This window comes from Centruroides sculpturatus, unplaced genomic scaffold (assembly GCF_000671375.1).
Source record: "Centruroides sculpturatus isolate CEXI.00-Female unplaced genomic scaffold, Cexi_2.0 scaffold363, whole genome shotgun sequence".
Taxonomy (NCBI): domain Eukaryota; kingdom Metazoa; phylum Arthropoda; class Arachnida; order Scorpiones; family Buthidae; genus Centruroides; species Centruroides sculpturatus.
The window spans coordinates 623,848-636,079 of NW_019384701.1; the positions used below are offsets into that span (position 1 = coordinate 623,848).

The following is a 12,232-nucleotide window of genomic DNA, read 5'->3' on the forward strand; positions in this document are numbered from 1 at the left end:
TAGTAAAATAATAGTTTAAAAAATTAAAAAAAAAAAAAAAAAACATTTTAGTATCAAGTATATATGTTATATACAAAGACTATATTCATAAGTCTGGAACCAAAGGAGTTATGTTAATCTTTGTTTATTCTTTTACAAGTAAACCTTGGCACCAAGTAAGGAAGTAGTTTTAGTTTCAGCAACTTCTTACAGACAGCAAGAAGTTGTCAAAGAATTTAATGGGCTGCATCCAGACAACTGCATGTGACTAGTAAAAAGTCTGGATGAAGCCTGTTAAAATCCTTGATGACTTCACATCAATTGTAGGAGATCCTACCATCAAAATAACTCTAATTTGTTCATCCTTACTCAGTGTTATGCTTTCTCTGTAAAGAATAAACAAAGAAAAAGGTAACTCCTATGGTAAACCCTGTATATTATGTATATTTGTAAACAGTAAAACAATATGCTACTAATACTTATCGGTATCATTGGCATATTTAAAATTTTTCTTTTAAATTTCATGTAAAGAAAGTGTATATATATATATACACACTTTCTTTCTTTACATTAATATATATATATATATTCTTTATTAAAAAATATATTTTTTTTGTACTAGTTTTAATAGTAAAGGAATTTGTCATGAATTACAGATGAAATTTTACTACATTCTTTAGTTCAAAACTTCTTCCATTGAAAACAATAGCATAAATTGTCTAATTATATTCTGAGAACAAAAAATATGAACAACTAAAAGATTTTATTAAATTAATTTCTACTATTTATAGTCTTCTACATTATCTTCAGATTGTTTTCAAATTAAGCTAAACAGAGAATAAGAAAAAATTATTGTTAGAGAAAAGAATCATAGTATCACAGCATTCATTTATTCTGTTACATGTTCATTAAGAAGCTTAATTTTTATAAAATTCTAGCTTTTATTTCTTTACTTTTGTGCAAAATAATACATTTAATTCATTTATAATTTTTAATAATAATATAAGAATATTTTAAAAACATTTACTAAATTTTAAATAGAAAATAATATTGTGTTGACAAAATTAAAATCAATGTTGTGTTGCATGTCAATGAAAATTTCAGTCCAGAAAATAACTACAATTGTTTTACTTTTGTTTATATAAAACTTGTGTCTAAATGAATTTGAAAAAATAGAAAATAACCACAAAAATGATTAACAATTCATTAAATAGAAACAAAATGCAAAAATTAAAACTGTAACAAGTATAATTATTTACTAGAAATTTTTTTATTGTGATAAAAAAATCATTAGACATTTGATTGGCTGCATATTAGATAAGAAAGGTAGTGTCTTATAGATGCTTAATTAAATTATTGTTTTTTTTTTTTGCAAAGATTTGGAGTTTAACAATAACAATAGTTTAATTAAATTAATAATTATTAATGAACAAAACCTATAAAAATTTTAATATTTTTATATTTGTGAAGTTCTTTGTTAGATTGAAAATAGCTATTATTTAATAAAGTATTTTAATATTTACTTTGAAATAAATATTAAAATATGCAAAAAGGTTTCATTTAAGAAATTTTTTTTTATATTAAAAAGAAGCAAACATTTTTAGGAAATAGTATAAATATCATCATTAGAAAGTTAGAAGCATCTTTAACTAATAATGTCTGCTAACAAATGTATCTTTTCAATATCGGCAGGCATCTGCAGGATAGTGTATCATTAATAACATAAACAAACACACTTTAAATAATATATAAATTAAATAGTTATAAATATGTGATCTAAAAATTAAATTTTTTGACAAAGATTTATGAATTTTCCCTCAAATTCAATTCAATATTAGAAAACTCGATAAGTTTTATGTGGTAAGCTAAGGTAAACACAAAATACTAAACAAAATCTATTTCTAATTATAAAGAATAATGTAAATTTAACTAACCAAGGTTTTATATTCATAGTAATGAGTCTTTAAAGAAGTAACAAAAAATACAAATATTTTCTGTAGATTACTGGTTAGAGCTTGATATATTTCCCTTCTTCTTTGATTTTGAACATTTTGCAGAGTAACAATATCTTCCACCAGCCTTAAAAATATGAGACAGACTAATTCTTTTTGAGTCTCCTGTTGACAAAATTAAAATCAATGTTGTGTTGCATGTCAATGAAAATTTCAGTCCAGAAAATAACTACAATTGTTTTACTTTTGTTTATATAAAACTTGTGTCTAAATGAATTTGAAAAAATAGAAAATAACCACAAAAATGATTAACAATTCATTAAATAGAAACAAAATGCAAAAATTAAAACTGTAACAAGTATAATTATTTACTAGAAATTTTTTTATTGTGATAAAAAAATCATTAGACATTTGATTGGCTGCATATTAGATAAGAAAGGTAGTGTCTTATAGATGCTTAATTAAATTATTGTTTTTTTTTTTTGCAAAGATTTGGAGTTTAACAATAACAATAGTTTAATTAAATTAATAATTATTAATGAACAAAACCTATAAAAATTTTAATATTTTTATATTTGTGAAGTTCTTTGTTAGATTGAAAATAGCTATTATTTAATAAAGTATTTTAATATTTACTTTGAAATAAATATTAAAATATGCAAAAAGGTTTCATTTAAGAAATTTTTTTTTATATTAAAAAGAAGCAAACATTTTTAGGAAATAGTATAAATATCATCATTAGAAAGTTAGAAGCATCTTTAACTAATAATGTCTGCTAACAAATGTATCTTTTCAATATCGGCAGGCATCTGCAGGATAGTGTATCATTAATAACATAAACAAACACACTTTAAATAATATATAAATTAAATAGTTATAAATATGTGATCTAAAAATTAAATTTTTTGACAAAGATTTATGAATTTTCCCTCAAATTCAATTCAATATTAGAAAACTCGATAAGTTTTATGTGGTAAGCTAAGGTAAACACAAAATACTAAACAAAATCTATTTCTAATTATAAAGAATAATGTAAATTTAACTAACCAAGGTTTTATATTCATAGTAATGAGTCTTTAAAGAAGTAACAAAAAATACAAATATTTTCTGTAGATTACTGGTTAGAGCTTGATATATTTCCCTTCTTCTTTGATTTTGAACATTTTGCAGAGTAACAATATCTTCCACCAGCCTTAAAAATATGAGACAGACTAATTCTTTTTGAGTCTCCTGTTGACAAAATTAAATATTTTAAAATATAAAGCAAGAAAAAATTTCATCTATTTCTATATTTATATTTGCAATATAATTCAGATAATGACAAAATACTTTAAAGAATAAATTGACAAACCAAGGTATATTCTTATCCAAATATAACTTACTCCAACTTTACACAATTCACTTAGTTCATTTAAAAGTTCCGGCCACTGCTGAGGCCATTCTCTCTTGATCATTTCTACGATGATCCTTGACATTCCATCCTTTATGTGTGCTTCTTCATCCAGAATAGAATTCGTGCCCTGAAAAATGAACTAACTTCTACAGTTGATCAAAGACATTTTATAATAGATTTGGGGCAATATTAACATAACATAACTAGAGGGTTTAATCTGTGTTGACCAGCTGTGATGACTTGTTGCTTATGTTTTTTTGCATAATACCTTGCACTTAACTTTTGTATATTTTTATATGGTAGGTGTAAATTTTATTGTTTTTTGCTTTATATTAAAAAGTTACTTAAACACATTATTTATCTTTACTATTATGGCATCATGTTGCCACAGTTTGACTACTAGTTTTTGTATATTTATTTATTGTATATACAGCTTCAATCAAAAGGAGAGGAAAATATCTTATAGAATGATAATATAGGTCATGTAAGTAAAATACTTTATATGAAAATAACGAATTATTCTTAGTAGTTTTGGATATACAGCTATATAAAAGTTGCTCACATACAACAATAAACATGAATGACAAGTGTTACATTCCAAACAAATGCTCCAAAATCAAATCCTGAACTTCAATACTCCTTAAAATCTAGTCAATCAAACATTATATTCTTGATTTACATCCTTATTACTGTCAGCATGTCTAACATCTGTTTCCAGGAGATGCTGCAACGAGACTTGAACTTTGTCTCTAAGTTGCATAGTGGTCATCACCACTATCTCAGAAAAACGACACATGATGTTCAGACACAAGTTGTAGTGTATTGAAGTTTGGGTTTTAATTTTTGAGCATTTGTTTAGATTGTAACACACGTCATTCATTTTTATTGTTGTATGTGAACAACTTTCATACAGCTGTATATCCAAAACTACTGAGAATAACACCCATGTTGATATAAAGTTTTTTGTTTATATTAGTATAGGTCATCATAAACATTTATAAACCCAATTCTTAGATTAAAGCCAAATGATTTCCAGATTACACCTGATGTAATCTGGCAATTACTTGGCTTTAATCTAAGTATTAGTGCTACTAATTACTGATTAAATATGAAGTAATTTGGCCTAGAGAGGTCTAAATTTAACTAGTAATTAGTAACTATAATATAGCTGACATAATCCAGCAATCGTATGGCCAATACTATCATTCCCAAAACATTTCCCCCTCCTCCTGACTCATCCTGTATATTTTAAACTCAATTATTTGAATTTTGTATGTAATTCTATTTTGATATATTTCTATTCTATTATTTTGTTTCCCATATAAAGAGTGAAAAACCTTATACTAATTTAAATAAATTAATATAATTAAATATATTTTTTGATTTGTAAACATCCATACTCATAATAATTTCCATTTTAAAGTATAATATATTTTTTATTCTATTAATATGTTAATAAATATAGTAAAAGTTTACTTTAGTTAATAAATTCATTGCACTGTTTTTAATGCAGCATTTTTCTTCCTGTGATAAGAAATTCCAACGAAATCTGAAATAAAATATTATCAAAGCTCATTACAATACTTTTCATAAAAGTTTCTCAAACTATAAAAAAAATTAAATTTTAATATACAGGGTTTTTAGGAAAGTCCACACATGCCCTTTAACTTCTAAATCATCTATTGTATTGCAATGGAAGTAATTGGCACCTGTAGGAAAGTGACCATGTGCAGTCCAATAAATGAGATTTTTAGCACCCCTTATGGTAAAATATGGAACTAAAGAAAACTAACTTGAAAACCAACAGAGGCAAGCTAAAAAGTCCAATTACAAAGTGTAAGAACTTGTTTATTTAGTACAAAACAAAATGTGGTTCGGCAGAAACACTTACAGGAAAGAGCAGAAAAGACTAAGTACATAGCAAATGTTTATGTACTGTACAAAACAACACAGATGAAATGCTATTCAATCAATCTGATATGTAATCTGTTGTACAGTGTCCAAAGTGTGCACCATTGGTGACAATGCACTTCTGGATGTGGGGCAGAACTTCATCTCTAACAGCATGCAGCATTGCAAGTATTGATGATGCATTCCTTTAAATCTGTCATGGTGGAAAGTTCCATAGCATACACTTGATCATTTGTGTATCCCAAAAGAGGAAGTCATCAGTGTAAAGTTGGATGATTGTGGCAGCCATTCCAGACAACCACCACACTCAATAACTCTTGCCAAATATCAGAAATTGGTTTTCTGCTGACAATTTCTTAGTCTTTACTGCTCTTTCCTGAAGGTATTTCTGCTGAACCAAATATTGCTTTGAGTACAAAATGATAAACAATGATCTCTCATTTTGTAATTGGACTTTTCTGCACATCTCCACTAGTTCCCAGTTAGTTTTCTTTAGTTCCATATTTCACCACTAGGGATGTTAAAATCACAAACAATAGACTGTGCAACGTCACTTTCCTATAAGTGCCAATTACTTCCATGGTGCTTTCAAAGTTTTCAGGTGTTTTAAAAGTTATAAGGGGTTATAAACTTTCCTAAGAACCCTGTATTAAACTTTTCCATAATTAAAACAATTATTATAAACAAACTCCATTAGAAGACTTACTTTATATGGTGCTCTATTAGCTGAAGTCCAAAGTGACGAACTACAGGTGGATTTTCAATCGACGACAAAAGTAATCCGCAATGCGCACAGAGCGGCGAAGTCTCTTTAAAATTTTCACATATCTACAATTATAAAGTTTATTTTCTTATTATTATCTATATTACAAAATATAAAATGTCATAATAAAATAAAACCAATTCCAATAAAACATAGATTAATAATAAAGCTGTTTATAAATAAAACTATTATCAGAATCTAAGTCTTTCAAAATTTACAACATTACAATTTCAAGGTTTAGATTATTAGATTTAAAGAATATTAACTTATTAATTACCATAATCTTAATTCTTTAATAATCAAAGTAGAGAAAACTACACATTAAACCAATGAAATTTGAAATTTTACTTCAAAACATTTATTCACTTTTTTGTCAAAGAACCTTCCAATGGAAATGACCTACTGAAAAATTAAACTAATGTTAACCCATTTGCTGCCTATGAAAACAATTATTTTCAATTTTAACTGACCGACAGAACATTCCAAATCACATGAAACTCTGGTAAGACTGGATCATTTTAATATCAATTTGATTTTGGAGATAAATAGTCTGCAGGAAGAAAATCCAAGAAACAGAACTGCTTACTTCTGTAATTCTATATTTTGTCTAAAATTTTTAAGCTTTGTTATTAGCAGAAAGACCTTTGTATCAATAAACTCAAGCAATCCAATGTTAAGTATCACTACAAAATAAGTAAAAAGTCTAACTGTATAACAAGCATAAATTTCATTTACCCAAGATTTAGATCAAATGAGATCTAAATTTTTGGATAAAGAATTCACACACAATCAAATAAATAAAAATTCCAAAAACTGAAATTAAGTTTTTCAAATTTACCCACAGCCTTTCTAAACCAATTCTTATCTATTTATGATCAGTGCAGCAACCTGAGCATTCAAAGAAAGAGGAGAAAACAGGTAACTAATCAATTTCTCCACTAAATAGCCCAGAATACCAAGTCAGTAACATGGTAGAGTATGTGGGAAGCCAATAGGCAAGTGAATACAGAGGACTAGTCAACCCTTGCACTCTCTTCATTTCAAAAATACTGAAGATATATTAATTTTGGGAAGTCATGTGTGAAGAATCAGCTGGAGCCTTTTTATTAACCTTGAAAATCATTTTCAAATTCATTAGTAGTAAAAGTGATTGTCAATGTCAACAAAAAAGATTCCACCCAATTCTCCAACATGCCTTCTTATATAAATACATTAAACAAATTAATATATCTTCAGTACTTTTAAAATGAAAATGCTGCAAGGAACTTTTCTCATACTATATAACCCATTCCTTTATTTCATTGTATTTGGGAGTTATTTAATTTATGTAGCCATATCTGTTCTATTTTTTTAATAGAATTATCCATGCAAACTCTATTATTGAAAGCCCCAAAGATGCGTGTGGATGGAACTTTCAAGCAGTATGAGAAATCTATGTACCAGTGCTGACACCTATGAATAAAAAAGGGACCAGCATCAGAAATTTCCCAATGGCCCCATCCACTCCTGCCTGAAAACAATGTCATAATCTCCTTTGTTAGATAGAAAGCCCAAAGAATAAATAGTTTGTGGAAAAAAGTTTGTGGAAAGACAATTTCCATATTAAGGAAAATGAAGAGAGGTAAGGCAATAGGATTGGACAGCATACCAATATATATACAAAAACTTTTAGCTAATTTAAGGATTGAGTGATTAATTAGACTGATAGGTTACTCAAAAAGGAAGGATCTGGAAAGTAGATAAAATAACTAGGTCATATCATCATATAATAGAAAATGGGATGCCATTAGCTATGTAAACTATGGGAAAGAACTATAAAAAGTACATTGAGGAATAAGATTAATATAAATAGTCATTAGATCTATGCCAGGTATATCAAAAATGAAACAAATGTTCTTAGTTATACAACTAGTGGATAAGTATAGAGAAGCTAGGAAGGATTTGTTTATGGTGTTCATAGACTTACAAAATATTTAAATTTGTAAGAAATTAATGATTTATTCTTAACAAAGCTTATGAGAATTTGTTAAGACAGAATAGTTTGTTACAAAAATGTTATAGGTATAACGGATTCATCAGGGATTGGCTTTAAATCTGTATCTTTTATATTATATTACACCGGGTTTCACAACCTGTGGTCTGCAACGATGGCACAGATGATCCACAGGCAGACTTAAATTAATAAACCTCAATAAACTTTGTTCAATGATGATTCACTTTTAATAGTTTACTTTCAATTTAATTAAGCTTCTGTAAGTATACAAAACACACTACTTTAAAAATTTATTATGTTATAAATGTATGTCCCATGTTGTCCCAAATGCTGGTAATATACACACAGGTTTAAAAATATTACGCCTAATTAACTTGGTAGTCTGTAGAATTTTTTTCAGATATTTTACTGGTCCTTGGGCATAAAAAGGTTGAGAAATGCTGTATTAGACAATTTATTACAGAAAAATTAGAAAGGATTTACAAATGATAATTGCAGATTTGAAAAATCAGAGAACCTTGATGTATCTTATTCATGGATAATACAAGTTTGCTTAATGACGAAGAAATAGTAAGGAAGAAATAGAAAGAGTTATTGGTAAAGATGTAAGGTTTAACAATTAGTAGAGAGAAAACATAAGTTGTGGAATTTGGCTTGTAAAAATAGTGAAAAAAAATTAGACTTTGTAATAAGACAGTTAAAAAAATTAACAGACTGAAATATTTGGGATCACATTTACAGGTAAACAAAGAATTACACATGGGATAAATATAGGACAGCAAGAGTGAGGCTACAAAGTTTTTTGTAATAGAAAAATCGAGAATTACATTTAAAAGGAAATTTTATGGATTGCATTTAAACCTACAAACACATGTATCAGAACATCCAGGAACAAAGAAAGGATCGATTGGAAGGATACAAATGCCAAGACAAACTGTTGAGTAAACTGTGAAAACAGATAAAAGGTATAGTTCAACTGGAAGTAGTCAAATTCAATAAAGACAGGAAATAAACTGAGGAAAATAGGATCGGTTAGTCAAATTACAAAGCAATAAACACATCATCAATTAAAAAAAATTGAGAACTTTGATTTAAAAGAAGAAATTAATGTCATATTTTATTACAAAAAGGTGAACATATAAACAAGAATAATTAGATACAACTGTAAAATGAGTGACAATTTTCTTTTAACTTTCAAAGATGTTGAATAGTTACTAGACTAATAATTTCCCACAGAGCAATAGGACCATTGATCCACCAACTTCAACCCATCACAACTCTAGTCGTTTAAGATAACTGCAATTTAGAACATCAAAAGCAACATTCCAGTCATTTAAATGCAGGATAATCATAAACAATAATTGGCTTACTTCCATAAAAATTTTTTGTCAGGAAACACAATTCCAAGAACATTGGAATATTCTGTAGCCAGATCATTCCAAAACTATTCAGATTACTACAACCCTTTGAAAATAATGACAATTCTCACATACATACTCGTAATTCAGAATACAGTAATACCCCGAACTTATGCGATAGGTGGGACCAAGCGATAACCGTGTAAGTCGAATTCGTGTAAGTCAGGGTATAATTTCGCAATTTGTGTAAAATCCAAATCGGATGTATGTAAACTAATAAATGTTCTCGTTAATCTTATCTCGTCTTTTGATTCGTTCACGGTTACAAGAAATCACCACAAAGAGTCTCTCGAGTCTCCGTAGATATAACAAACACAGAAATAGCTACAATTTATTTTGTGTTATTTGTGTGTCAATTCTGCGCGACACGTCCAAACATGTAAGCCGAACAATAGTGTGGGGGGAGTGAGTAATCGAGAGTCGCGTTGCGCTCAAACAAAAGACGAATCGACGAGATTTGAAAATCACATAACTCCGGGTTCGCGTAAGTCGAGGTATTACTGTAATGTTTTAAATATTTTTGTTTCAAAATGCAATCTGGTAACTTTGAATAGCTACTCTTAAGGGACCGGCAACATCAATTAGATGACATTGCTTCATCAGTTCTTTTCTGATGGGTAAAACTGCACATTTTTCTTGATGCTACCTAATTTGTATGCAAAAGATACCAGAACTTAATAGAGTATTTTGTTAATTTTTTAAATGTTTTTTGGTTTTGTCCAAAAATAGAAAATATCACACGTCGAATCGACAAGAATAAATTACAGCCAACCAAAGTCAAGTAAGGCAATAAAAATTCGATCACCAAATCTAAAAACGAGCAATGTCAACAAAAACGAAACGGTGCAAGAACATACAGAAAATTTTGGTACCAAACAATAAATTTTTGATAAAGTTGCAAGTGCTAACTTAATACATTAGCATTTAATGCACGTATAAACAATATGCCCAGTTTATCACCTAAACATTCGTAAAATGAGAATATTGGCTATATTTATAAATTAATTATTGTAAATTGTAAATCAATTATTCAATTTAGTTTTGTACAATTTTTGTTTCATATTAACTTATAATAGAGTTATACATCTCACAATTTGAAAACATTTAATTAGCTTTACAGTAAATGTCTTAAATTTAAACTTTGGACAATAGATACACATTTTAAAGCAATTTTTTGTTACCATTTCTGACAGACACACCACCATACCACTCGACAGTTTTGACGCCACAGTCACCACTGAGTTGAAGACAAACCAGCACAGCAAACAAAGTTTAAAGAATGCCATCACATCAAGGCATGGACAGCAAAATGAACACCCACACCGGTAAGGAAAATGGGATGGAGCAGATGGGCAAGAGGCATAACGAGATGATGTCATCTACCTTCAAGGGTGTGCGCACCAATCGGAAACGGCACGTCTCCCAGTCAAGAGACATAGGAAAAGAAAATGGAAGACTGGCACATTGCACCAAAACATCTAAAGAAGCAGCAGCAGAAACAATGCATCAAACCGCAACATGCCACAGAACAGGCAGAGAATTCAGCCAACGATGGAAGACCAGAACGATGAAACCAGACATGGTCCGGACAGGACAAGTGTGTGGACTGTAACGGATTTAACTGGACTGGGCTTTGTGTCCTGGCAAAGGTAAGATTAATAATTAATAATATATAATTGTATTTACAGGAAACTGATGACAACTACAGATGACTTCAAGTGGGTAACGTGGCCCACACACCATGTGGAAGGGACAAGACAGCGATGGTGGTGAAGACAGAACAGGGAAGTGTGAAAGGAGCGCTAAGTAAGGTGTGCGTGCAGATTTTGTTTTGATTGGTAGGCTCCCTTTTGGGTAGGATGTCACGTGACCGGAAATGACGCAGGCGAATTTTCAGAGGCCTATAGCTCATGAAGGGTCATGCATAGGGGTATGGTTCTTTTGAGTTTTTTTGTTTGCACATGGGAGGGCTACAATTTGGGGGTCGCTAGCCCTCATTCTGAAGGTAAATTGTGCCTTTAATGGTTCGTATATTTCGTCGAAAACGGGATTTTTTTTTACATAACAAAGCGGTGGTCCACGAGTCTAGCAAATCCGACAGAGATAATTCAAAGATTTCGGAGTTTTTCCGAGCGATCGTCGACCATGGAAAATCGTCTTTCACCCGAAAATCGCTTTTACTTTTAGTAAATGTTACTTAAAAGCGAGAAGATCGACCGAATACATAAGTTTCACGCGCACGTAGAATCGCACTGGTAAACAAAAATCTCGTAAAGCGTGACTCGGCTGCACCGACGGACGACGGAAAAAAGCCGGCAGAGTTACCCGGTAAGCTTCTCCTCTCCGTTCCTGGCCGATCGACGGATTCATGATGGTCTCCACCGCCTCGAAAAGTTTCTCCGCTTCTAATTTCTCCCCCTCCATTTCGGCCATTCGAAATTGGGTCCAGACGCCGGTTCGAACGTCGAACCACTTCGATCGCCCCCTCTGTCGCCAAAAGTTCGAACTGCCCGGGAGGACGGACTTTCGTCGCTTATCGGTAGTGACGCGATGGCGACTTTTTCCTACCGTTTGGAATAGAAAAATAAGTACGAACGATAGAAAAGCGCGTTCACTTCTTTTTTTTTTAATTTTTAACCAGACGACGGCAGATCGAGGATCGAATATCAGGCGATCGGGATCCGCGTCCTTCTCGGATATTTTCGTTTTCTCTCTCGTCCGGCAGAAATATAATAAAGGCCACGGCCGACTGTTTGGAAATTTTGGGTTGAACTTCCGGTACCGATAGGAGACGCGCCGCTCCGATCCCAACGGAGTGCGAAA

The 12,232-nt window shown here is 30.4% G+C and overlaps 1 protein-coding gene across 1 annotated transcript; it reads right to left on the bottom strand.

Annotated features, from left to right (window-relative positions):
* Positions 1 to 1,904: 1,904 nt before the first annotated feature.
* Positions 1,905 to 12,232, bottom strand: LOC111627559 (exportin-5-like). The gene is made up of 6 exons (XM_023371157.1): positions 11,735 to 12,232; positions 5,942 to 6,063; positions 4,801 to 4,873; positions 3,314 to 3,451; positions 2,979 to 3,161; positions 1,905 to 2,096 (listed from the first exon to the last, which is right to left on the bottom strand). Exons 1-6 carry the CDS (start codon positions 11,840 to 11,842, stop codon positions 1,905 to 1,907), a joined length of 816 nt encoding a protein of 271 aa, XP_023226925.1. The 5' UTR covers positions 11,843 to 12,232.

What these genes read in the sequence shown, in the direction of transcription:
- LOC111627559 (XM_023371157.1), bottom strand. Translation starts at nt 11,842, where the DNA reads ATGGCCGAAATGGAGGGGGAGAAATTAGAAGCGGAGAAACTTTTCGAG. An exon ending in CTAATAGAGCACCATATAAA is followed by an intron (nt 4,874 to 5,941) that starts GTAAGTCTTCTA and finishes ATTTTATTTCAG; the next exon opens with ATTTCGTTGGAATTTCTTAT. An exon ending in CAATGAATTTATTAACTAAA is followed by an intron (nt 3,452 to 4,800) that starts GTAAACTTTTAC and finishes TTCATTTTTCAG; the next exon opens with GGCACGAATTCTATTCTGGA.